This window comes from Phocoena sinus, chromosome 16, assembly GCF_008692025.1.
Source record: "Phocoena sinus isolate mPhoSin1 chromosome 16, mPhoSin1.pri, whole genome shotgun sequence".
Taxonomy (NCBI): Eukaryota; Metazoa; Chordata; class Mammalia; order Artiodactyla; family Phocoenidae; genus Phocoena; species Phocoena sinus.
Genome location: NC_045778.1, coordinates 28,687,859 through 28,715,318, shown reverse-complemented (window position 1 = coordinate 28,715,318; position 27,460 = coordinate 28,687,859). Strand labels below are relative to the sequence as shown.

The window sequence follows — 27,460 nt, the reverse complement described above, 5'->3', positions numbered from 1 at the left end:
CTCTTGGGGGAACGTTGAGTAATTCTGTGCTCTTGGAGACTGGGGTTTCCATGGTAGGAAAAGAGAAAGATGAGATTAGGAGAGCAGGGAGAGGCCTGATCACCAGGCACAGACGGGACCTTCATCTGATTGTGGGAACTCAGGAGGTCTAGAATAGCTCTCTGAGCCCGTTCGCTCTCCAGCTGCCTGGCTGGTCACGGCCCCTTCCTTCTGGGAGCCCCAGGTACAGATCCCGCAGGCTCTGCCGCAGAGAAGCAGAAGCCTTGGTCCTTGTAGGGCTTCGTACCTTGAGGGATTTTCTGGTAACGCCTCTGTACTTTGCTGCTTTCACAGGGACCTTCCAGGAGGGTGGGTGGAGCCCCATCATCATCTTTCCGGGGGTTTTGTATGACTTTCTCCAGCGGCCAGTCCCCAGCAACCTGGGGTATTGGATAGCGGTGGAGACATTGAAATGTGATTTGAAATAATGATATGAAATTGTGGTTTCATGTTCCATTCTTCGGCTGCCTCTCCTGGCCCAAAGTGGGAAGAAACAGGGCAGAGAAGTATATGGGGGGGGGGGGGTGCGGAGAGAAAGAGAAAGAGGGGTGGGGAAAGAGGGAGACAGAAAGGATGAAGAGGAGATCAGGAAAAAGATGACAGAGTGAACAGGATGACAGAGAAAACAGAGAGTCACAGTAACGGGACAGCGTCAGGGTCATTCCCCAAACTGCCAGCCAACAGAAGGGCCTCAAAGGCTCCATGTCCTATAAATGGCATATTGAAGGGGCCACTGGGAGACCTCGTGCCACTGTCTGAGCTTTTGGGAGTTCCTCCGTTGCCCAGCACACTGGCAAGCAGCCTCGTACAGTTAGAGCAAAGGAAGCAGCTCTGTCTAAAGGCTGTCATTCCATACCTCATTTAATGCTGATGATGGAGATATAGATACTTATGATGGGGACATGGGGCACCTAGTGCTTTTTTTTTTTTTTTAAAAAAAGGTAGTTGCCTTAACTGTTTCCTCTGATTATTAAAGTGTAGTGCAAACATTTCAACAATATAGGAAAGGATAAAGCACAGTTTCCTCTGCACCATCGATGGTTGAGATAACCTCACTAATATTCTACCATGTCACTTCCATTTCCCACATAGCATGCCACTCTATGTATGTACCATCATTTACCTAAACAACACATTTATTTTTTTTTGACATTTTGGAAACTGAAATCACTGCACTACATATATTACCTCAGAAACGGCTCCAAGGTTAAAGTTCTTGAAAAGAGTAATCTGTGTAGAGACTGCAGGCAGAGGCCACATCGTGAAGGTTCTCAGATGTCGTGGGTTTGACTCAGCAAGGAAGAGTTGTTGAGGGGTTTGGGCAGGAGAGGAACATGGTCAGATTTACATTTTAGGAAGATCCACTGTTCCACCAGTTGTATAGAGAGTGGGTCTAAGACGTCTAAGCCACAGACCGTGAGACTAGTCACGAGGCAGTTGTCCAGGCAAGTGGTACTAGGGGCTGGCCTTTGGAGAAGAGGGAGAGGGATGAAGAGAGGTGTAAGGGTTAGAATTGACAGGACTTGATTTTGCTTCGCTCTGTGTCTTATAGTTCAGGCCATTCATTTCCGTGGGGTACAGAGCAGTTGACTTTGAGGGGATTGTACACCTGTCCAGCAAACGTAACAATAAAACAAAATAAGGGCATTGGCCCCTGTCTCTATTCTCAGCCAGAAACAAAGAGGAAACTCCTCGTCAAGTAGAACGGAGATGAATTCGTATTGCTTTTTGGAAAGAGGTGATGTTTTCAGTCTCAGCCCATACATGTCTTGTTCAATACACTGAGAGCAGAGATGGCCCTCAGTGGTTCTGGGTTTTCAGCTATAATCTTGGAAAAAGACAGACGTTCATTCTTCCAGTATCTACAGAGACAGACTCTCTCTCCCAATATCTACGGAGTCCTAAAGAAGGTCTCTGATCTATAAGAACAGAGAAGTCTCTGTGCCTGCCCGTGGACCATGATTCACTGTGTCCACTGATACAAATTACTCTAATGGCCGGTGAGAACTCATGGGGCAGGACCCAGAAATGACCATGGAAAACACAAAAATGAAGTTAGGTTCTCATGCTAACGTCACAATCTATCCCTTATCCTGAGGGGGGCTAGAACCTGAATAGTTCCAGTCATTCTAACCATTGGGAACTTGCCCTTTGGTCCAGACCCCTGGGCTTGGCCCTGAAGTCTATGACTATCTCCAGTGGCCTCTTGCCATGCAGAGCCCACAACCCTGTCCTGCAACCCCTTCCCTCTTTCCAAGGAGCCCTCCTCAGCTTGGTGAGGTTCAAAGTTCAGAATATGGAGAAAGTCCACCAAGAGTTAATCTTGTGTCTCTTACACAGAGCTTGTAGATGATTGCCTGGTCATAGAGTTTCATTTGAAAAGCAAATTCCTAATACTGGGCATCTCTAGTGATGCAGATGCCATAAAAAATAATCAGATTTCAGTGCTAAATAGGGACTCTTTCAGCAACAATGATTAAATGTTCTCTACACAACAGAGAGCTCCCTTAAGGACTATTAATATCACTGTGACAATCAGAGATTAATAATCACCATATAAGGTCATTTTTCCAAAGCACCGTGAGGCTCGGAGGCTCCAATAGTTGTAATCTCTCAAGAGGGCCCCACATGGTTGTCGGTGGGACACGGCTTTGTCAGTCTCCAAGGATCCAGGGCTGTGTAAGTGAATCACCTTGGCACTTAACTATCCTCTGAGAAAATGAACATTGCCCTGAGATCTCTCCCTTTGCCACTGGCTACCTGTCCCTCATCAGTCTCTCTCTCTCTCCAAGGTTAATGCACCTCAGAGGGCCTAAAAGGCAGAGACAGGGAGGTTTTGCTTTATTTTGGCTTCCTCTTGAGCAACTAGTTGGGGACAGGATGTGGTGATAGCCTCTATCCTCCCTGGGGCAGTAGCCTCTGGCCCTCTTCATATCCTCAACACAGGGTGTGGGGAAGGCACAGCTTCACTTTCACAACAAGGAAGACTTTCTGGTGGATCCCAGGCTGTGACTGTTCTACACTGTAGTGGCCGAGAGGGCAGACTCTGGAGCCAAACTGCCTGGGTTCAAGTCCCAGCTCTGCTGCTTACTGCGTTGAACTTGGGTCAGTTTCTTAACCTTGGGACCGCCTCATAGAGTCATTATGAAGATTTGATGAGTTAATATACGTGAAGCACTTCAAATGGTGGTGCACATGGTAAGCCCTGTGAAAGAACTGTGTTAGCCATTCTTATCACTGTGATCTTAAACTCTTAGCATTTAAACCATTGGTTTCCCTTGAGAAAGAGGTGGGAGTGGCCGGAGATCAATCCATCCAGGATGATGGGCTGAACCTCGCTGTGGGCAGTGTTAGGCCCCTCTGGGGAGATTGAAAGAGACAGAGCTCTTTTCTGCACTACGCAGGTGGGAACAATGCCTTAAGACAGCGGGATGGGTTACCAATGAATAGCTGGAGGTGAAGGAGACGTAGGTCACTTTGTATTGCCTGTGGGTAGAACCACTTTAAGGAAGAGGTAGGGACTGAACCAGGCTTTGAAGAAAGGGAAATACTTGGATAGATGGGGAGGGCTTTCGAGCTGAGTAATATCACAAACAAAGACTTGGTGAGTAAGTCTGGCTGTGATGGAAGTTGCCAGGTTTGTGTAGAAAGAATCATGGCAGGAGGACCTGAAACTTCAGAGGGTGTTGAAGGTGGGAATTTGGACCTAATATTTTACTCAATAGGAAGGAGCCTTTGGACAGGGCAGCGACCTGCTGACAACAGTGGTTGAGGAGCTGTACACCCAGTAGGAGTGAACGGGGTGAAGGCAGATGGGACGAGTACAGAGGGGAGACCAGCTCACTCCGTGCAGATTCTTAGAGGCCCTGCTGCTCCCAGGGTCCCTGCCGACAAGACCCCTACTGTAAGGGAGCTAAATATCTCGTGAGTGGCAATCGATCTTCCTCAAGGAACACTGGTGGATGCTGAAGTTTTTAGGCATAAGGTTGTTGGGGAATAGGATATTCGTATGGTCTCAGAGTCCCACTCCCCAGATGGCATATTAATTATAAAGGGAAATGGGCACCTCTCAGTGGCGCCATCCGGCGTTTCCACCTTCACCAGGTGACTGGACCTGGTGCAACTGAGTTGGAATTTCCTGATGTGATGCTATCCCAGGCGGGTATTCTCAAAAGACGTATTGAAACAGGATCTGTTCAGGCGGGAACAGTCAGACAAATCCAGAATATGGGACATTCTGGATGGCAGCTGGCCTGGGTGCACAGAAAATGAAATTGGCACTAAAGACAGATTTAAAAGGGTGTGTGTATTGGTTGGGGGGGGTGTGTGTTACACATTAAAGGAGAATAAAGCAGAGAATGGCAAACTGAGTAGCCATTACTACTTAGGCCAGTCAGCCCACTGCCTGTCTTCGTGAATAAAGTTTTCCCGGAACACTGCCACACCTATTCCTTTACAGGTTTCCCAAGGTGCTTTTGTGTTCCAGCAGCAGAATTGAGTAGCTGCAACAGAGACTTTATGACCCAGCGAAGCCTGAATATTTACTCTCTGTCCTTTTATTAGAAAAGCTTCCTGACCCCTAGATTAAAGCCACATAATCAAACGCAGCACATGAACCTCGATTGCTTCCTGAATCAGGGTGAAAGCATGAACGCATCAGTGAAGCAGCTGGAGATACGTAGATTAAGAGAACCTGTTAGATGCTGTGACTGAACCCGTGTCAGTTTCCTCAGGCAGGACGATTGTATTAGGGTTGTCTTGCACACTGTCCTTCTTAGGTGTTCGGTGCGGAAGTATTCGGGGGGCTGTGTCCTGATGTCTACAACGTGCTTGTAAATGGTTCAGCCAGGAAAAGGGAAAAAAAAAAAAAAGAAGAGAACGTGCATAGAGATAAAGCCAGTGTAGCAAAATGTTAACTGGTTAATCTAGGTGAAGGGCATCCGAGTGTTCATTCTATTGTTCTTTTACTATTTCTGTAGATTTAAAGATTTTCAAAATAAAAATTAAGAAAAACATTTTAAACCATCAGAGGGCTTAATTTAGGGACCACTTTCAGTAGCTCAGAAGTCATCTTCCTGTAGGCTCCGGCCTGAGCTACTTATGCCACCTTTCAGATCCTTCCCTTATGGTGGCTCTGGGGGCTTGGGCATGGGAGTGGGCACTAAAGAGGCTCTGTTCCTCTGGAAGGCAGCCCCACGTGAGTCGTCTTCTGTAACCTGGGGATTTTGCTTGTGTCTTGCACAGTAATTCCATCAAGCTGGTGAATCTGCTCTCCATATTTATCAGCACATGGCTAACAGCAGCCGGGTTCATCCATTTGGTAAGTATCCTTGAAGACGCTTCAGTGCTGGCGTTTCTGGAACAAGGTCCTCTCTGAGTCATTTTATTACCTGGGAGACAAACTTCAGCCCAGCTGTAGAATGCAAAAAAAAAAACGAGAAGCAACTGCACAGTTGTCTAAATTTCCAATCCTTTTACCCCAAACTAGTTCCAGGTGTTGAGTCACGGTCACACCCTTCACCTGCGTTTTTCAGCTCACCTGTATTGCTATGGGGGCCCTTTCATTGCTTTTTTTTTTTTTTTTTTTTTTTCTGTCTGCAGTAACCGCAGCCAACCACAAGATGGCAGTGCTTCCTCAGCAATCACCAGAAAAGGTTGGCGACCAGGTTGCACGTCTGGCTCCCATCTCTTAGTAAACAACAAATTCAGATTCCTCAATTTCCCTCCACTTCCCCCTTACAAAAAGCCCTCTTCGATTCTTTGGCCTGATTGCTTGTCAAGTTACTTCGTGTCTCAAAAATGTTAATTCTTTTAAATTAACGACTCCAAAGCCTTATATTATTGTCAAGCTGTACTCACCTTCCCAGGGCAGATTTCTGCCTGCTTTCTAGGGAGCATAGCTATTGTGGGAAGTGTGTTTCAAACAAACACAAACCTTTAAAGCTGGAAGGAGCCTCATCTAACTTGGAAGCTTTGGGTAAAGGTGCCTTTCCCTTGCTGAGCCTCTGTCCGCATGAGGGGTGGAAGGAAGCATTGTTACCCCTCCCTCCCGTTGGGATTTTTGGAATTCTCATCGGAAGGAAGACTGCCGGGCAATCACTCGGTCACTAGATCTGATGGTTTCCCACCCACTCCTTTATGCTGATGGTGTTCTTGGCTGAAATCACCCGTAGATAATCACTCTAATTCTGCCAAGTGCCAAAAATCACAGATACGGAGGGTTCATTGGCTGTTTTCAATAAGCAGTGGCCTCACCTTACTATTGTGTGAAGTACCTTCTGCTTCACCAGGAAACCTCCATGAAAAGGGCACACTGAGGACAAGCATTGATGTGTGCAAGAGGCCAGAGTTGGAGGCCCCGGGGGTGAGGGGGCCTGGGGCTGCCCATCCACAGGGACCACCCTGGCAGGTCACAGGCGTTGGCCATCCAGTGGATTGTAGGGCTGGACCTCTGTCCTCTAAAGTGTCTCTCCTGCCTGCCTCACAGCTTTGTCGGCAGATCATAGATGATGGGAGGATAGCAAGTGTTTGTGAGCCTAAAGCAGAGATGGGCCAACTGCAACCCTGGGGCAGAAGCTCTCCACACCTGTTGCCTCTGCCCGATTTCCTGCTGCCCCTGCAGAGTTGAGTTGTCCCTACAGAGAGCAGGGAACCCTGTGGTCCACAAAGCCAAAAATGTTGACCATCTGGCCCTTTACAGACTAAGCTTGCTGGCCCTAGGTCTACAGGGTGTGCAAATGGAGATAGTTCTCATGAGCTCGCTTTTTGTGCTTCCAAGGGAGTTTTCTGCAGTTTGCAGGGCAGAGCCATCACTGGTCTTCTGCAAAGCAAGGAAAGCCTAGTCAGACTGCAAGGGATGCTCTTTGGGGTTCGCTCGTATGATCTGAAGGAGCAAGGTCCCTCGGGCAGCTACTTGGTCAAAACAGTGAAAGGAGGAGGTCCCCTGTGGGAAGGTCCAGAATTTCTTTGGGACTGAGCAGGAACTCAAGAGAAGGGCCTCTTTGGCCCTTTAGTGCATTGCCTCTAGCCTCACGTGGCTAGAGGCAATGCCCTAAAATTCAACTGGCCTCAGATCTTTATAACAATGAGAAGAGAATGGACTCTGGATATGTTCCTCAGTTCCTTCCCCTCTCTGCCCCAATCAGCTGGGCAGGCGTGTCAGTGTGGCTTTCACTCCACCTTCTCCACTACCTGCTCAGAGGTTGTAAGCGTTACTTACAGAGCTCAGTTCAGGCCAGCAAACTCCCCGGGCCGAGGATGCCGTGCATCCAGAAACAACCTAGATGCCGGAGCTTCTGTGTTTCTGGTTTATTACGCCTGTAATGTTCTTCCTTCCTCTAGGTGGAGAATTCAGGGGACCCATGGGAAAATTTCCAAAACAACCAGGCTCTTACCTACTGGGAATGTGTCTATTTGCTCATGGTGACCATGTCCACTGTTGGTTACGGGGACGTTTATGCAAAAACCACGCTCGGGCGTCTCTTCATGGTCTTCTTCATCCTCGGGGGACTGGTAAAAACTCTTTCTTACAATGTTGATTTTTGTGGTCATTAATATTTTTCTATTATCCATTTTCTGAAAGCTGTGTATTTGAGACTGTGTTTCTGCGCTGGAGGCAAGCGACTGCCTTAGCGTTACAATCCGGTTAAAGTCAATCCAAACACCATGGTGACTTTTCTGCATATTTCTTTGGTATATTGGATTTGTTACCCCGAGACCCAGGCATGGTGTCCTTGTGAGGGACAGCCATTTAGCCCGGAGCAAACCTAATTGTCTTAAGAAAGCGATGCTCACTGATCAAGTGAGAGTGTCTGTGCCTTTGTAATGTAATTCAGCCTCTGATATTCTGCAAGGACACTGCTGTCACCTGACGGGGGGGGGGGGGGGGGTAGATACTGTTGATACTCTGTAGACAGTTTGCGGTTTCAAGAGCTCCCTGCCCCCTTCCCCCTCCCTGAACTTCCAACAAACACTGTGGCTGGGGCCTTGCTCTAAAGAGGAGTGTCCCCACCCCGGAAGAAGGAGAGCCCGCTGGTCTCCTCTGGATGGACATCATTACGTGAGCAGAGTATGGTTTTGTAAACAGCCAACCAACTCCCTTACACGGTATTTTCCCTCCCCCTCTTTAAGTCAGAAAGTTGCACTATTTGCTCTTCTGCTCTGTGCAGATCATCACGGTGGTTTATGACGTATTGTGCTTTTCAAGAGGGGTTTCTGGCAACTCGTCGGTGGTGGCTGCATTTTGTCTTTCAAAGTAGCTCATTTGACGTTTAGATTTTTGCTGTGTGTGAGGTAAGTGATTAAGACCCTAAAATCACACACAGCTTTCACATATGTACACCGCACATGCATTTATTTAATGCATCCACATCTCTGTTGTGTATGCATACGGCATATACATTTGGAAAATGTATATAAATGTACGTGTGGTGTGTACATCGGCACAGTGTTCTCGCAGCACCCGTGAGGTCCCTGCAGATGAGACCCCTTTATCCAGCCACAAGCACAATGTTTGTTGGACAAAACATGGCAGATTTGTGTTTCTCCTTGCTATCCTTTCCTATGTGATTTCTTAAATTTACGTTTTGTGCTTTTTAGTGATTTTTTTTTTTTTAGTGGAAAAGTTTATATATTTTTAAATCTTCTTTTGGTGTTTATTGTCTTTAATCGTTCATAAAGGCATAGATTCTCATGTGAACTATAATTAGAAAGAAAGGGCTTCTCTTGAAATAATGTGTGTGTGTGTGTGTGTGTGTGTGTGTGTGTGTGTGTGTGTGATTTTTCCGGCATGTGTGCATTCCCTTATTTCTATTCAGGAAGAAGAACTAGATATCAATTTATTTATTCCTGTCTCCTTTACATTTTTCTTGACTGATTTTTTTTTTTTTTTTTTTTTTTTAGTTGTCTAGGTTGGCTAATGTTTGTTTTGTCCTGTGTATTTTCAGGAGCTTACCCTTTTTGTGCTTTTATTTATTTATTTTTTTACAACCTAACATATTAATAGGTACCTTTGTAGTTCTAGCCCTTTTGTGTTTTCAGATCTTAATACCCCCCACTTCTGAAAAGGTCACCCCCTTTCTTTGGCCTGTCTTTTTAGTCTCTTTTCTGTCTCCTATCTTTTCCTCAGGCCATGTTTGCCAGCTACGTCCCTGAAATCATAGAGTTAATAGGAAACCGCAAGAAATACGGGGGCTCCTATAGTGCGGTTAGTGGAAGAAAGTAAGTATGCCAAGAGGTTTTGTTGCTTCCACTGCAGTAGAATCCTCTCTGCATGCCATTTTTTTTTTTTTTTTTTGGCTCTCGTTTCTTTGTTTCATGCATGTAGGCAATGTTTGCCCGCTACGTGCCCGAAATTGCTGCTCTCATCCTGAATCGGAATAAATTCGGCGGGACTTTTAACAAACATGGAGGCAGAAAGTAAGTCAGTTGCATTAAAAAAGATGTGGTTGAGTGACTTTCAGAGCCCCTGTGGCGGAGGCACCTGAATCCTGCCCCTCCCCACCCCCCCGAAGGGCCACATCCTGTGTGGGGTGTGATGTCAGAATTACCCCCACGAAGTTATCACACGTGGACCAACTCCTGAGGCTTGTTCCCATTCACAACTCTCTTCCCCCCCAACATCTTTCCAAGAGATACGACAGATGTATCCTGGAAGGGGTCCACGTGTAACTGGGGCCCTATTTTCTGTTCTCATCCGTCACACGTAAACCCAGCTCCCTCATTCTTTATATTCGTTAGGTGAGTGATTACGTTCCGGTCCCTCAGATGAAACTGATGCCATCCTGTGGGGTTTTTGTGCAGCCGTAACACGGGCTCCTACTCTCACAGGGAAGTCCTAAGGAGGGCAAGATCGAGGTCACCTCGGCCCTGTGGCCACCGGGGAACCAGTCCTCAAAGGGAATGATTACTCAGTTGAAATTCCTTCTTGGCAGGAAATACCATATTTATGGTACGTCAGGGCACGGCACGCTCTTCCTGATGCATCTTTTGTTTGGCTTCCCATTCGTGAATGCTTTCTTATTGAGGACTGTTTCATTTTGTGCTCGCGTCATTTTGTCAATATCAGTGTCAATGTGTGGGTCCGTTGTCAACCGGAAGTTTTACTCCTAAGTAGATGGCAGGGCCTCGACTGCTCTGTCCTCCCGTCTGGAGAGGAGAAGGTTGGAGGCAGGCAGGGCGGAAGCAACCATTCTGTACTGTTTTCTTTGATTTTTCTTTCTTTCTTTTTTTAATATATTTATTTATTTATTTTTAGCTGCGTTGGGTCTTCGTTGCTATGCGTGGGCTTTCTCTAGTTGTGGCGAGCGGGGGCTACTCTTCATTGCGGTGCGCGGGCTTCTCATTGTGGTGGCTTCCTTTGTTTTGAGAGCACGGGCTCTAGGCAGGTGGGCTTCAGTAGTTGTGGCGTGTGGGCTCAGTAGTTGTGGCTCTCAGGCTCTAGAGCGCAGGCTCAGTAGTTGGGGTGCACAGGCTTAGTTGCTCCACAGCGTGTGAGATCTTCCCGGACCAGGGCTCGAACCCGTGTCCCCTGCATTGGCAGGCGGATTCTTAACCACTGCGCCACCAGGGAAGTCCCTGTACTGTTTTCTTTTTAAAGCTTTTTCTTGGTCACTCAGCTTTGTTTGCTTTTGAGTTTTTGCTTTCGTTTTAACTTCCATGCAGTAAGATATACACATCTTTAATGTACAGCTCAAGAATTTGTACCTATGTACAAACCCAGGAACTACATCCCAGATCAAGATGCAGGATTTTTTTTTTAACTTTTTATTTCATATTGGGGTACAGTTGATAAACAATGTTGTGTTAGTTTCTAGTGTACAGCAAAGTGATTCAGTTATACATATACATGTATCTATTCTTTTTCAGCTTATTTACAAAACAGAAACAGACTCACAGACTTAGAGAACGAACTTATGGTTAACAGAGGGGAAGGGTGCGGTGGGAGGAGAGATAGTTAGGGCGTTTGGGATTGACATGTACACACTGCTGTATTTAAAATGGATAACCAACAAGGACCTACCGTATAGCACAAGGAACCCTGCTCAATATTCTGTAACAACTTAATTGGGAAAAGAATTTGAAAAAGATGCAGGCTATTTTAATTATCATTTTCCTTCCCAGTCACAGAAGTTCCTATCACAGAACTAGGATTTTGTTTTTTAAATTTCATACATTTTAAAATGAACTCTTGAATAGCCTATTTTGTTTTTTAAGAGAAAAATAAAAGCGGCAGCATCGCATTTCCATCCATCGGTCACATTGGAAGGAGCCAACAACCTCCTCTCCCATCAGTGATCTCACTGCATCCCGAGCTCAGGTGTCCAGTCCTCCATTCAGAAAATGAGGAGATGGAAAAAAGGACTCATTTTCTGGAACTACCCACAGGACACCCGTTTCCTTTCAAAGGCATGGAGGCCAGTGGGCAAGAGGAGACCAGTGGGAGTCTTTTCTGTGGAGGCAGCAAGTTTCCCCACCTTCCCTCTGATGGGGCCCTCCTCCTCCTATTATTATAACAGCCCTGGATGAGACGAGAACCAAGATGTTCCGATTTCTGGGCCATTGGTTGGATCCAAAAGGCCAAATAAGTCCAGAGATTTCCATTGTTCATTTTTTCTGTGCCAAGAGGAAAACAGCTTCTCGGTTCGTTTTGCCTCGAAGGTGCGGACAAGTCTCCGTAAAGCAGAAGGCATTCCGAGGGCTCAGGTTGCCTTTATGGCCTCCCCACCCCACTGTCTCAGCCAGCCTTCCCCTCTCACTCACTGCCCCTGAAGAAGTCAATAAAATCAATTGCCTTGACGTCAACGTTGAAAATATTTCCTGACTCTCACTCCACGTACATTTTGTTTTTTCTCCAAAATAGCTGCCATAGTCCAGTGTGGGTGGGCCTGCTGGCTGGTGCCTTTTGTTGACGGGTGACCCAGAGGAGGCCCTGAGACCCACGGTCGCTCACCCGCTCCAGTCCCATCCGGTTGTCCCTTGGCCTTGGCAGCTCCACTCAAACCACCCCCCCACCCCCCCCCCCACCCCCACGTGCTGACGGCTAGAGATCACAGACTTCCAGCAGCTTTTGTTCTGACTCCATCAGCATCTTTTATCACCGGTTTTAGCCTGGTTCTTTCTCTCTCTCTGTCTCTCTCTCTCTTTTTTCTTCTCCCTTTATGAAAATGCACACTTTGCTTTTAATGTTCACTCTGGGTCTCCGAGGTCCTCCGACCCTGCGGACAGAAAGTACGTTCTGTCATCAGCACCGGGACTGTTCACTTTACTTTACGCATTGTTTCCTGGTTCAAAAGCTAATTACTAAGTAGTTTAAAGAAGCCCTTTGGTCACTTAGATCTTTCATCAGAAAATATAAGCCTGGGAAAGGAACGGTAATAAAGGGCCATTAGCACCCTTTGTTTGATGTTGTTTTTCCAGTCAGTAGAACAAGATTGATGAAATGTTATGTTTGGCCAAAATTTGAGTTTTCATTTGGAATTCAGTGTTGAGAGAATGGGCTGTCAGAATCAATAAGTTTTCTTTCGCTTGGGATACGGGCATGTGGTAGTAATTAGCAATATAAGGTCTTTAGTTGAGCAACCAAGCATGGACTCTGGCAGCAAACGTAATGAGAAACTACAGTTGTTCTATTTCTAATGTCAAAAAGTTTCCAGATAAAATTAAATGCATTTGCAAAAGGAAAGCAGCTAAACTTTTTTGAAAGATAGAGTTCAGACTCTTAAAATAGCGCACTTCGCCCCGTGTTTTCGTGTATGCATAAATATATGTGCTATACCCATGGACACACGTACGTGTATCTTTTCTCCCTGAGATTTCATCAGATGGAGGCCCAGAAAGTAATTAAAACATATACATAGTTAAGGAATTTGTTTACGTGTGCACATTTTGCTCAGAAATAACCTCTCTAACAATGCATTAACTTGTCAGAGAACTCAAGGTAACATGTAACCCAAAGCTGAGGAGACACACGACTTGGAAATTCAAAGATTATTTAAAGTAAAGAAAAATTTAGGTAGAGAACCTCGGGGTTTTGTTCACGCTACACCCAATTTCAGGATATTGGAGAATATGAAGATTTCGTTGGCACCTCATTTTCAGTTCTAATCTGTGTGTTTGACATAACGTAAATACTTCACGTAGCATCCCCAGAGCATCCTCACCAGCGACACGCCATCCAGGGCCCACAGAGGCTCACGCCAACGTTCTCATCAACATTCCTCACCCGACCTCCCACAAGACACCTAGAGCCAACAGTAGATGTGGGGAGATGCGTGTGAGTCCTTCTTTAGTTTAGCCATTATGTGGTAGGGGGGCTCATGAGATAGGGACTTGGGTGTTGATAACCAAAGGTCCAATCAGTGTCAAGGCAGGCAGTCTCTCTGAGTCGGAAGTCTTGGGGACAGTGAGTCTCTTGGGCTGAGACCTCAGATCTTACTCAGAAGAGTAGCTCTCCTGAAGCCCAGCCTGCCTCTCAAGGCCACTGCCTCCGCCTCCTTCCCTTCCTGTAAGCTCCAAGCCGCTCAGAGGTGGGGGAGTGGAGGGGTGAGGCTCCCATGGCCTTTGGGGTCCCAGCTCCCTCTTCTTCTTCCCACAGCCCCTGCTGTTTCCCCCAGAGGTTTCTCCTCTGCTTGTGACTCAGTGCACTCCTAGTTCGTGTATGAGAACTGACAAGATCCTGGTCCTAGGTCACGTGGCCAAGGGCCATAGAAAATAATCGGCCAGAGAGAGGAATCCATCTGCCCTGACCCCCTTGTCAGAGGCAGCTGGGCTGGGGAGCCATCCAGACATTGTACTTCCCATGACGGGCTCCTGGGGCCCGAAACTGAGGGAGTCCCAGGCCAGGTGTTTGGGAGAGGGGAGGATGGGTGGGTTTGGATTATGCTACTGATTCCTGGTAGCCAAATGCTAGGAGGACACAGAGAGAGAGATGGACAGTTGAGAACAAGGAGTAGGGAAAGGGGGATGGGAAGCTGAATGTAACTTACTAGGAGGAAGATCCCCCAGCGGCATGAGGAGTCTGCGCCCCTCTTCTGGTAGGGGAATAGTCGTCACAGACTAACCTGGCTCTAGCTCCAGTTCAAGAAAGCTGTCTTGAAAGCTGTGTGGCAAAGACAGAAACGACCTAAGATTGTTTTAGAGCAAAACAGTGCAGTGTAAATGCCGTGGCTTCTCTTAGACCTCCTCCTTGTATAGACCGAGGAGTGCCACAGACTTCTGGAGATGAGAACACGAATCTATATACCCCAAGCCCTAGGGACTGCCTTCTGTGACAGTAATAATTACTACAAATTGTATCTACAGACGCTTGCATCCTTCCCCATCCTCGTGGCAACCATGTGAGGAAGGTATTACTCTCATCTCCATTTGCAGTGACTTGCCTGACGTCGCACAGCTAGTAAAGGGTTGATCTGGGATTTGAACCCAGGGGCAGTCTGCTCCGCTGGGCCATGCTGCTTCTCTAGATCATCTCTTGAGACCCCTCTCTGCTCTAAACTCCGTGATCCTATCATTGTATCCTTTCCTCCACGTCTACCCACAGTAGGGCCAGAACATTGCACACACAATGACCAGGAAGAGAAAGGCACCACGAGCATCACTTTGGGCCTCTCTCCCCCTTCTGCTTACCTAGTGCCTCTAAGGAGCCTGGCCTCGGCGTCAAGGACAAAAAGGTGGAGACGGGCCAAACCATTTCTTCCTGATTTTTCCCATTTGATTAGACTGCAAGTGTATTTACCTCTTGAACATGTCTAACAACGAGGGGCTCTCCAGGATGGACAGACAGATCATTGACCAAAATGAAATTTGTGCCTTATTTGTGGGTTTCAACAAGTTCCTCCCCTTCCTGGGGAGGTCATGTCCTAGGGGACCAGCCGTGGTGGATTGTAGTGATCTACCAGGCTTGGGCTCCCTCCTGGGCAGAGCCTACCTGCTTATCATCTGGAGAAGAGCATTCTCTGCCCGGGCAGACGTATCCACCTGGGTCCTTCACTTCCCCAGCTGGTCTGCACAGTTCAGGGCATTTCTTTGATGGTGGTTTCTTAATGGTCAGTGAGAACTAGGGTAGCAGATGTCCCTCCTGGAAAGTCTTGGGCGAGCTACATACACTCCCTGGCTTTATTTCATAGCTTTGAGTGGGAACCTCAGCTTTTAACCCTCAGGAGGCTGAGTCTTCAGGAGGGAGTTTGGGCGGTCAATCTTCAACCTCAGGTGTGGCCTCAGGGTTGTACGATGCAGCCTTAAAGCTGTAGAGGTGGGCAGACTTTATCATGCTTTTCCATTTAAAAATGAACCAGAGTGCTTTATCATGTGCCTCAACGTCAGTGCTCATGTCTTACAAAGCATTCAATAATTTAGAACAAAATTTCAAGAAAGAACAGAGAGCACAGTTACCTGCCGCACTCTCCACTCCTGTTATCACCTTCGCTGGTTCACTCGTCGTGGCTGCAGACATTCAGCCAGTACCACGTGTCGGGCAGGTTGCCGGGTGGTGTTGGGTGCCAGAGATTCAGTGGTGAGCAAGTTACACACGGCACCTGTCACGTGGAGGTTACAGTCTCCGGGGAGCAATGGCAGTGGCACTGACAGACAATGGCAAGGGTAGGACTAAAGAACATGCCAAGTACAGATTTTAATACGTGTGGCCCAAACGAAAAAGACCTGAGATGCTGTTATAGAGCAAAACGGATTACTTACAGGGGTAAAGTGGTCCAGAGAGGTGACACCTCAGAGGAAGGGCTGTTACAACCTGTTCAACAGCCACCTACCCCAGCTTCTGTTGCCGCCTAGGCGAAGGGGAGCTAACACCCTAGGTTTTAAAATTCGTATTACGGGAACCCCTCCTGAAACCATCGGTCTTTAGTTCTGCCTCCAAGAAACCATGTCTTACAATATCATTTCTCTCTCAGGCCTAGCTTGCCTGCAGTAGTGTTATCCGCTGACTTACCAGCAGAGGGCATCCTGCTTCCCTTCCCTGCTTCCTGATTATCAGCTCATTTAATTTTGTGTCTGTCCTCTGATGTGAAACAAGCCCTTCATCTCCCTCCGCATCCTTTGTTCTTTGGCGAGACCACATTCTCTTCCCTCCTGCCTGGCTGTCTTGTGTCAACAGGAAATTCCATTTTCTCCACCACTCAGGTTTTGCCCACCTGGTTCTAGACCACTGTTTAAAAAAAGAATTGGGATCTTAAACAGTCCGCTGCACCAGAACAGGGATTATTTCTTTACAAAGACTCCTTTAATCTACCCCCGCAGTCCATTTGCTGCCCCCAAAGAGAACTAGCGTGAGTCTTGCTTCACCTTCATCTCGTCCACGTGTGTTTATTGAGTGCTTTGCAACACGCCAGACACTGGGGATAAATGTATTTCTACACACCCATAAAAATCTCCAAGTACACCACATCTGTCTTGAGCTATATGTTACATTATTTGGCCACCAAAGTGGTCGGGGAGTTCAGACTCAGAGCTTGTGTAAACCTCCCCACCTGGTTCCCAGAGGTCACAGCCTCCCTACAATAACACTTCTTTCTCTGCTCTTTCTGAGAAGGCCTGACCCCAGGGCTTGGGAAGAGGACGTGGGGTTAATTCATGGGCTGAGCCCCATGTCCTTTCCTTTCCCACACACGTGTAGCTCGGGCCACACTCCCTCCCCCTCCTCCGTGGCCTGTGCTGCTCCTGGGAGGCATGGTCCCTATAAGAGGCCATTTAAGATTTCTGCATCACAGACATCCCTCTGGTTGAAATGTCACTGAAGCTTTGCATTTTATACAAACTTCGATCCCTTGACAAGTAAGCCATTCAGCCCTCTCCTCGCGGGGTCCACGTGATTCCCAGCCTGAACTCTCAGGAAGGTTTTCAGATTCCTAGATTTTAAAAGCCGTAAATTAGCAAATCATCAACATATCACCAGGAAGGATCATCTGGTAGCCATTCTAGTCAGAAGGAAACACAGGCCCCAATAACTGATCTTCACAGAGATATGAAGAACTGTAGACAGACAGACAGAGTAAATAGGAAGACAAACGGATAATTCAAGTTGACAGGCCATCTTGGAGTGATTAGGCATTCTGGTTTGATTAACATTAAACTTTTGGGGGAAGAAAAAAAAGTGAGATTGCCCTAATACTTTGGAAAAATGACCCCTCGACTACTTCTGGAATTCAGTACCAAGGGGCAGATACCAGAAGCAAGTGTCGTTACGTGCTGTATTGTGTAATGTAAAGTGCCAGGTATCCCTTTCCAATGCGAGGGGTCTTGGTGGCTGTGGATGTGGGCACTTCTCTCTTTGCCTCTGCTTTGGTTCTTCAGTCCTTTTTAAACTTGAAGCTCTGTTTGGAGAGACTTGGGTGCATATTAAATCAATCTCCTGATAATACTAATGGAATGAAGGCTGTCTCCCTCCCCCCCCCACCCCCTCCACACTTTTCTGCTGTCTCTCTTCCCTTCCACACGCTTATCAAAATGTTCCAGCTATTCTGAAAACAAGAATAGAAAGGTAGGTGGGAGATGAACTGTGTACCTTAAAAAATAAAGTCACATTCAGACTTAGACTTTCATTCTCAAATATTCTTTCTTCGTTAAAGGAAAAGAACTCTGAATGTGACTTTTCTAATTATAATCCCTGAAGATTCTTTCTGCTTAACCTCACATTTGATTGGGTGAATGCTTCCTGGGTAGATTCTGAATGTAAAGAACAAACACAAGCAGGCAAGTTGTGTTGTTGCCCCGTGGTTTCTGTCTTCCGGCTGTGTCATCCATTCCCATAGAAGTCTTTCCAGAGTCGTGCGCAGTGGTTCCCAGTAGATCTGGTGTTCATCCCACTGATGCTGCCATGATACACTGAAAATAAACCAGGAAACTTTCTAACTGGCCAAGTCCGGTGGCTCTTTTTATTAAAAAAAACCTTTAGAGGCTCATGCAACGTGAAACCCGTGGAAACTTGATTCTGTACCTCCACGTCTATTACTGGTATTGGGAAACAATGACCTGCTCCCACCCCCAAAACCACAGGGGCTGCTCCAAATGTGGGTACCACTGGTCAGTAAAAACAATCTTATCTCCCCCACTATACCTTCTCAGTAAGGACACATGTTCAGAGATAGATGCGTGCCCATCTTGTGAGAGGTTTTATGGCCTTAGCCACTGACCTCAAAGGCCAATGCCAGCTAGTATACAGAACAGACCTAGGAAAGCTCCTATCCCAACGTATTTGCTCAACTAACAATTATTTGAGCCCTGTTATGGTCCAGGCGCTCTGCTAGGTGCTGTGGTTCAAAGGATGAACAAGAAAATGTGATTCTTGCTCTCTTGGAGCTTATCTGAGACTTTGACCAATCAGAGCCATCCAAGGAGCCAGTAGCCGATAAACAGAAGCTGGGTGGCGCTCGCTTCGGCAGCACATATAATAAACAGAAGCTCGATGACAGGGGAGCGTCGTCCCCGTGAAATGCTCTTTTGGCAGGAGCTTTGTTCAATAAAATAATGAAGGTATAAAAGAATCATGAAGGCTACAAGCATTTTAGAGGAAATGCTCCTGAAAGCAAGTTGATAATTCACATTGTTAAATGTACCCGTTAGAGTAGTTGGGGCAGAGGTAACAGTGGGGTGACTTGTGCCTCTGAAAACCTATGGGTCTAACGATGGACCCAGTGAAAGAGGGGTGTGAAAAGATTTGGGAGGTAGGGGAACTGCTGCTGCCACCCTGAGTTCCAATCCTTTCCATATCTGACAAAGTCCTTCTGTGGCATCTTATGCCTTAGCAAGCTCTGGAACTGGTAGAATCCTCCTAGTACTTATATGGGGAGGCTCCCAGATGGAGGCTTAATGTGTTGGGGTCTACTCAAAGTGGATGGCTAGCAACATATGCTAGCTGGGGCAACACCCTTGGGTGTGGCTGGGGAACGAGGCCAGGATGTGTCAACTTGACTGTTGTTATGGGAGAGTCAATCCCAGCAGCATATGTTCTAGGGCCATGATGCATTATTTACCAGGGGTGTTCAGGAAAGAGGTGGGACTCACTTTGCACATCAAAGCTGGAATACCTCCCCTCTACAAGGGAAAATTAAGGACCATTTCTTTGCCTGGACTCATTCTCCCTCTGTTCCACCTTCATCCCCAAAGGGTGTAGCTGACTTTTGCCTCCATACTCTCTCCACTTGGTGCCTCTGTTCAGAAGCATCATTACCAAGTAGAAACAGGCAAATCTGACTTGATCTGAATAGAGGAAAGTGCTGTTCAGTGCCTGGATTTCTCTGTAAGAGCAGAGAACCACCTAGGATAGGAAGAAACAGGTCAAAGAAAGATTGGCTTACTTAAAAATGGCCAAAGGCCACCAAGCCCTGCAGTAGTGGATGGATAAAATGCAGAGGAGTGAGGGAGGGTGTTGGGGAGAGACACAAGGAAGAACCGGTGTAATTTGTGAGAAGTGGGGCCATTATGGAATTGCTTACTTAAGAGGCTGTGTGAGTCCTCTTCCAGGAAGGAAGGAAGGAGGAGAAAAAGAAACAAAATAGTGGTGATAAAACCTGCATACTGGGTTATTGTGAGAATTCATTGAGAAGCTAAAGTTAAAGTAAACAAATGCTACAGTTAGGATTCTTTGGGTATAGGCAACAGAAACTGATTCTTGCTGACTTCAGCAGAAAAGGAATTTTCTTTTTGGGAGGTTAGAGTATCTTATGGCATTCAGAGGAAAGCTGAAGATCCCGGAAAGGACAGAGATTAGCTAGAAAAGCAGCCCTAGGATCCAACAGGCAGCAATTCAGAGAAAGTCCTTACAGGGTTTCACCATCAGGATCAGTCAGTTCCCACCGTTAACTTAGCGTCCCTTCATTTAAGATTGAAAAGCTCTGGTTGGCCTCGTTTGGGCAGGGAACCATGGTTAAAGGTCCCAAGACTACGTCGGATTGGGGACGGGTGGTTCCCCAAATTAAAAATGAGGTGCTGTTCTTTAGGTTGGACAGAGCCCGTGCTCCAGATGAGGGGCTTCTTAGTTACGTGCACAAGCAGCAGAAACAGGGCTTATCTGCATGTCCTCTTCTCACACCTCTCCCCCATCCTTTCCCCAGGCCAAGGTTTAGGTTTCTGCTTAATCTTACCACGGACGCCATTGTAGACAACCAGAGCGCTGGGCCCTCACCGTGGTCCTGATCAATGCATTTTTCTTTGCAAGTACTTTGAAGACATTGTCAAAAAAAAAAAAAAAAAAAGTTGTGTGTGTGTATATATGTGTGTGTGTCCAAAACATATCTAGCACCTAATTTTACGAATCTGTACATTTAGGTAACTGCAGTCTCTTCCTATAGCCAAGTCCAATGAGGAAAGATCAAAAATTAATTAATTTATAAACCCTAAACTCTCTTTGACATCATTTAAAAATTTAAACTATTTTAATTTTTCCCAAAAAATGAGGTGCTGTTGAAAGGAGGGTACATGCTGGACTGGTAAATACAGCCAACGTCTCCTGCTCTGAGGTTCTCAGTATTTATTTTTAAGACTTGGACTGAGGTTCCTTTTAGGCAACAAGCTACAAAAGGTGTGTGATCACTCCTCGTGCCTGGCGTGGTTATGGAGGTCTAATTGTGACTTGGGATGGTGGAGGTGCAGATACAGATCCCTCTGTGTGGTTTAGGTCCTGACTGTCTGCCTAGGATGAGATACACTCTCTTCATGCAGAAAGCTCTGGTCTTGTCGGGACGTCCCAGTGTTCTCTGTTGGGGCTATCAATAGTCTGTCCTCTGACCTTGGGGCTCTGTTTTACAGAGGTGCCTTTGCCGCACTGTTGGGATCTATTTGCTCAGCTCTGCCCCCATTTAGGGAAACAGCTAAACAGCCTGTCTCCTCCAGCATAGCTCTGTTGACAGCTGGATGAGTTGATTACTTTATCCTCTTCCTCACTAGGAGGGAAAAGACATTTTCTTCCTTTGCAATTAGCAAGGTACTAGATGTGGGCCCTGGGTAGACAATTATCTCCGAACCTCCTTGGTTTTGTTTCCGTTGTTGTTGTTGGCTTGCTTTTGTTTTTTCACCTGTTTTAACGGGAAGTAGTTAAAACCAGGGTTTGGGATCCTGAGCTCCATAGACGCTCACAATTGTTTTGTTTTCATTTTTGTCCTCTTTCCATGGACTGTCCTCTCACAAACGAGACACGGTGGTAGATCGGAGGTGGCAGAATCAGCCAATGATCTGCAGGCATGCAGTTATCTCACTAAAATCTCTTCTACACTTCCTATGACATAGGGTGTCCAAGCCAGGCACACTTCGCCAACTATTCCATTGGTCAATAGACAGTTCTTGAAAGCCCAGCAAGTTTTGGGGGTCCTGAGCTAGGCCTCAGGGTGGCATGGAAGCACGGGGCCCACACAGCCTGGAGTTAGCTTTTGTTTGCTGACGACAGTCACCCCACGCGGAAGGCAGTTCCTTTGGGACGGGCTCTTGCTACCAGCGGCAATGGGGAGGCAGGATTAGGATTAACCTTCTCCCTTTGGGCAGTGGGGTCCTGAGCCTTAAAGGGAAAACCTGGGTAACTGTTGCTCTAAAGGTCATGCCCCAACTCGGGGGAAGCTGCCTGATGAAGCAGCCACAAAAAGCACTACCAGGTGAGACAGAACGTAAAGCCCAGAACCTTCCTGAATCTCAGCTTGCATGAGAGGCAGAGTCTTGGAGAGAGAGTTATGTAGACCCCGAATGGCTTCAGTTCAACCTAGGAGGGGCAGCGTGAACTTTGAGGACGGACCACTGTGTGATTTGGGTCGTGGGGTCTTTTGTCACCCCTGCCCTGCTTTCTATGTGATAAAATGCTGTCGAATTCCGCTGACAGGTCCTTCTTAAAATGCATTCCCATCGGATAGAATTTCCAATAGTGGGAGGCGCTGGGAGTGAGAGGTAGGACGGGGAAAGCATGATTAGAAGGCTCGGCAGAGGGACAGACAAGATTCTAGCATATGTATTTGATATAAATATTATAGTTTTACAGAGGCATCTAGATCAATATATGCCACATTTCATCTACCTCTTTGACAAAGTGAGCGCAACGTATTCAGGGAAAGCTGTATAGGATTTTCAATTTACTCTGTATGATTTATTGTGACAGGATAGCTATGGGTTTTTTAAGTTCTTTATACTTGTTCCAGTAAAGATGGATATAGTATCTTTAAAAATAAACAGCCCAGAGCTGTGCATTTTACATTGTCTCCCTAGAGTGAGGCTCAGCTAAAGAGAGATCTGAGACCTCCCTGCCCTCGTGGGACGTGATGCAGTCGAATTTGCCTCAGTCCTCACTCTTCAGCTTTCTTTTTTTCTGGGGGGGGGGGGAGGGGAGTAAACAGGGGACCGAATTATTGCAGATGTCTAGAGAAGATGGGATGGCATGGATTAGGGTGGGGACAGAGAACTGGAACGCCGAGAGAGGATTCAGCAGCATCTGTGGGTGCAGCCCCGTCAGTCTGCGTCTCTTCATTTTCTAGTGACTGGCCCCGGGTCACACAGGACAACCCGCCACCCCCCACCCCCCGCCCCAGTCTCCTGATTCCTAGCCCAGGCTCCTTTCAGGGGCACCAGCTGCTTCAGTTTAGAAGACATCAAACCGAGGGGGTAGGTCTGCCCATGCTCTGGCATTCACCTTGCACTGGTCTCTGAACCTCTGTTTCCATATCAAAATAACGCAGGTACTAGACTAAACCTACACCAAGGGCCGTCCTGAGACTAAGAAAAATGTGAGAACGTGGAAGGAAGCCTATCACTGGCACTTTTTCAAAGGCCACTGGCTTTAAGAAACATTACCGGAGTCTTTTTAAAAGTGTGTAGCTATTCTCATTGAGCTACACTCCACCTCAGTGGATCTCTGGATGCCTCATTTGCTGGAACCTTGGGAAGCTTTGTCTGGGAGACCCCACTCTGTCCTCTTATGCCTCCTGCTATAATTCAGGTCCCCTGAGTGATCCATTCTCAAAGACACCAGTGGAATTGAGTTCTGAAACTGAAGTTCCAACTCAACTGGGGCATTCTGGCATCCCTGGCCCATCTCCAAGAAAGGTGTAGACAGAATGAGGATAATGTGCAGGGCTTCCTTCTGGCAGTGGAGATGGTTAATAATGGGAGGGGCACACCAGTGTGTATTTAGTGAAGACGTAGCCATGAAATAAGCAGCTGGCAGCTTTCTGGGGAAGCTGATAGAGTTTGTAATAGTCAAGCGTTATTCTTCTTCTGATTAAGTCACACTCAGCCCCCTTGATGCCAAGCCTGCTCCATGGTACACTAGTGTTACCCACCCCTAATCCGATCCATCCCATGATTCTGGCCCTTACCCAGACCAGGCATGCTTGCTTACGCTGGATGAGTAACTCCTTCCCGCAGAATGCCATCGGCTACTATTTTGGCGTTTAAGATGGTTCCTCACGTATCTGAGTTGGATCTTTTAATCCAAGCCATTAAAATTAGTTTATCCCAAGAAAGAGTTGTTCACAGGACTTGAGAAAACTTTAAAAACCAGAAAGACCATCACATCAGGAATGGTTAAGGATTTAGGTTTGTTGGCCGTCTTCACACACTTGAGTGGCCAGGCCCTGTAGACACCCGTCATTAAGGTTGCTGGTAGTCTAAAAACGTTCAAGTCCAGAGCCGCAGATGGGAAGAACGTTAGAGCCCTTCATAGCTAACTTTCCTAAATATTCTCTGTTGTCAGTGAATCTTTTAGCTCTTTGTTGTCTTCTGGAACCTTGGGCTGGACATGGCATAAAATGTCTAAAATGGACATTTATATCCCCTTGCAGCCCTTTGTCTTGCCAAATTGGGTGGCTTCAGTTCAAAACTTGGTCTAGAGTTTGTTGTCACTCAGCCTTTGCTGTCTTGAGCTCGCTGGCCTGGCTGATTAGACACAGCTAGAATCCCGTGATACCACAAAGTGGTGATGCTTTAAGTCAGGGCCTCTCTCCTGGCCCAGGGAGGACCCTCCGACGTCTCCTCCACCATGTGTCCGAGAGGACCTTTTGTTGGCCCAGCCCTGTCTGTCGTGAAGGAGCGGAAGCTGAAATACCCAAACCTCTGCTCTCTCCATTTCATCACCTTTGTCTTTGTGAGAGTTAGAGGCTGACACCTGGATCATATGCTGGGCAAGTCACTTTACCTGCTGTGGGATGTCAGGCACATGACTTAAGGAAATTGAGGTTCAGAGAGGTTGTTTGAAAAGATACAGATAGTAGCAACACAGGGTTGTTTGAGGATCAGGTGAGAGAGACTCCAGGAGCCATAGAGCACTTCATATCTGTTACATCCTGATTTACAGATATCACATGAATCCTACCATTTAATCATTCTTAAAATGGCCCAGACTCTTTACTAGGCCCTTTCCATGTATTATCTGTTTAAACAAATCCTCAAGATAACCTCATGAATCAGGTACTAGCTGCAGCCCCTCAGAGACTCTGACATTATAGCTGCAGAATTGGTACCTTGCCCAAGACTATTTGGTTATTTAGTGTCTGAGCTGAGCTACCCCAGGGCTATCAAAGTATGAATCTCACATGGTAGATTTGTAGGTGTCAAGGAACCCGACAGAGAGAATTTTAGAGGAAGATCTTTTTGGCATTTCTCAAATCACGCGCTGTGAACAGCCATCACTCTGCCTCCAAGGAGGGCACACCCTGCTCTCAATCTTAGAGTATTTTCAATTATATTTTCAATCACTGAAGATGTGAGAAATTCTGCTTCTCTTCTCCCAGCAATAACAGCTTTCTTCAAACTGTTGCCCATGGAATTTTCAAAAGTCCTGAAAGTATTTCTGGAAAATAGCATTTCCCCTTTCACCATCCATCCCTTGCACTCCTGCAGGGCCCCTAGTGATCCCTCAGATACGGGCTGGTGGGAGCAGATCTTCTAATGCAGATGCTAATTTAGAGAGGCAGCTTCTCTCCATCCATCTCTTCTAACTGCATTCAAACATTTTCAATATGTGGGCTCCTTGATAGCTTCCACTGTACGGAAAACAAAATGGAGGGAAATGATTATTGGCACAAAAGGAGGAAGCCGTAAATCTTCAAATCAGATAGAGGACAGATTGGAACAATATGGGTTCTCCAAGGTTGCCATGATAGTGTACTTAATAACTCTTCTTGGGCAAAAAGGCAGTCTGCTTTCAATCACTCTCGCTTTTTCTGAGCAAAAATACCAATTATGTTGAAGGAAGATTTTTTTTCTTCCTTTTTGATAAAGACTGCTCTCCACCTCAGAAATCATGCTGTAGCTTAAAGATATATATTTTCAATTGTCTGGAATGGTATTGGGCAGCTAGCACCAAATTAGAAAAGTCAATCCTTTTTTTCTCCCCTCTCCTGCCAACATTTGTCTACTTCTTAAGAGAAGTGAAAGCTAATTAAAGGCTTAAGGGATAATATTGATTGCATTAGAATATATTTTATATGTACCCAGCACATTTTCAACTAAGAGAACCCTGTCTCTTTCTAAGGCTGAATAAATCAGCTGGCTGAATCTTTGATTCAAGGGTAGGAGGGTGGACTCATCTCCTTCCCCTCTGCTTCCCACACATCTGTCCTGGAGATGAATGAGCTCAGAGGAGGAAGAGGGAATGCTGGCAGATGTTCATTCAGTTCTTTGCGTACAGGATAGGAAGGTTGAATGTTCTGGCATTTCCCTGGACCTATCATTGATTTGAGTCTAGCTCTGAATGATAACCAGGCTTATGCTGGTATAGAACTTTGAGCTCTGCAATGCCTGGTGCAGGCGGCTGGATGGGTAGTATTAACCTCTCAGCTCCCTCTTCAATTGAGTGGGGATAAGTAGCTTGCCCAGGATCACACACATCTTTGGTGGCAGAGCAGGGAATGAAATCTGGCTTACTTTCGGGAAGAGTTCCAGTCACATATCTGTCCTGCAGAGGTGCCCATACATCGGATTCATGCTGGCCTTGTTCTCCATGACGGAAGTTTGTAAGCAGAAAGCATTAGAATTGCCCCCCAAAAGCCCCACTGTCATTTGTGGAGAGATCAGATATCAGGAGGGAGATTCAACCACTTTCTGAACATACTTGGCCAGTTCAGAACCAGAAGTCTTATTCAGAACATGCATCCTCGCCTGCAGCCTGTTTTGTCCCATAAATGCACGTTCGCCACAGGAAGCAGTTTAAGATACGACCTGATGAAAATGTTTATGGTCCAGTTGTTCAACTTACGTCGTGTATTCTGACATAAATACTGTGTGTTTCAGAAGGAACTTAGTCATACGGGTTTGGGGGCATAAAATTTGAATCAGTGGCCAAGGGACCTCCCTTAACCTAGTAGGTACTGGCTTGAGAACAAAGTGATTATATTAAAACGTCTCTTCTGAGGGAGCCCATTGACATTCCACAATCCCCCCTCCAAGGGCCTCCACTTGCCCGATCGCTAAGTGCAGCCCCGTAACGATAACAGTCCGTGATGGTGATATTATGAACTGCATCATGCATATTATTGATTTACTCTTTGTTCTGCATCATTATCCTTTCACCGATGAGTTTACTGCATTATTCTCGCACACTTAGTCAAGCACCAAATTACACCGAAAAGGGCAGGCTCTTGTAATGGCACCTAATGGAACATCGCATAAGCAATCATCGCTGCCTTCTCTTAGGAGCCGCCTCCAGCCAATGAGCTTTTCTGCCTTATTGGAATGTGCACAGAGCAATTATGAAGTGCAAGGGGCCTGGCCATTCAAAATTTCCCCGCAAAATTACCGTGCTTCATGTTCACCACCTGCCCGTGCCTCACAGCCCAGCCAGGCAGTCAGCCTCTGTCACTGTCAGCCTGAGGGGCACAGGGATCTGGGCTGAGCCTTTTGCTACAGTCTCTTTAGTAGAAGCCAGCAGGTTTTATCTCCACAGTCAGTCACGGGGCTAACTCTTGCACCAAAGAGCTTCCTCCTGGCTAAGCATCATATGTAATAAGTATAAGTGGCCATAGTATAGCCCAGTGTCAAAGTCAGATTGGTCCAGGAGCCCAAAGATGTTGGGGAGACTGTTCTTCCTTCCATGGGCTCATCTCCTCAGGGGGAGTTACCATCTCCAGAAACAGAAGTCCAAACCACCCCGAAATAAAGGCAGACAGTTCCGTCTTCATCATCCCTTCCTAGCTCTTCTCCCCATCCTGAGGTAAATTCCTTTGTTTCTCATAGAAATCCCAGGCACCCTAAGGAAGCAGCTGCCTGGGGATGCACAGCCTGCCTGCGGCACTATCTCAGGGTCCATAGGTGTCCCCTCCCCATTTAGCCCTGAGTAATGCTCACTTACCGTAAAGTGTTACATGCCCCCGTTGTCAGAGGAGTTACGGCGGAAAAGTGCAAAATTTCCTTTTTAGTGCTTACGGCCAGCGGAGCCCATAACGCGTCAAGCCGCACATTAGCCACCCTGATAAAAGTCCGCTTTCTTACACACAAAGTC

At 46.7% G+C, this 27,460-nt stretch overlaps 1 protein-coding gene across 1 annotated transcript in view; it reads left to right on the top strand.

Moving 5' to 3' along the window:
• Nucleotides 1–27,460, top strand: part of KCNMA1 (potassium calcium-activated channel subfamily M alpha 1) — a 753,854-nt gene that overhangs the window by 510,528 nt on the left and 215,866 nt on the right. Inside the window, 3 exon segments of the mRNA XM_032608356.1 lie at nt 5,284–5,359; nt 7,381–7,551; nt 9,167–9,258. Of these exon segments, the coding sequence (XP_032464247.1) occupies nt 5,284–5,359; nt 7,381–7,551; nt 9,167–9,258 (339 nt within the window).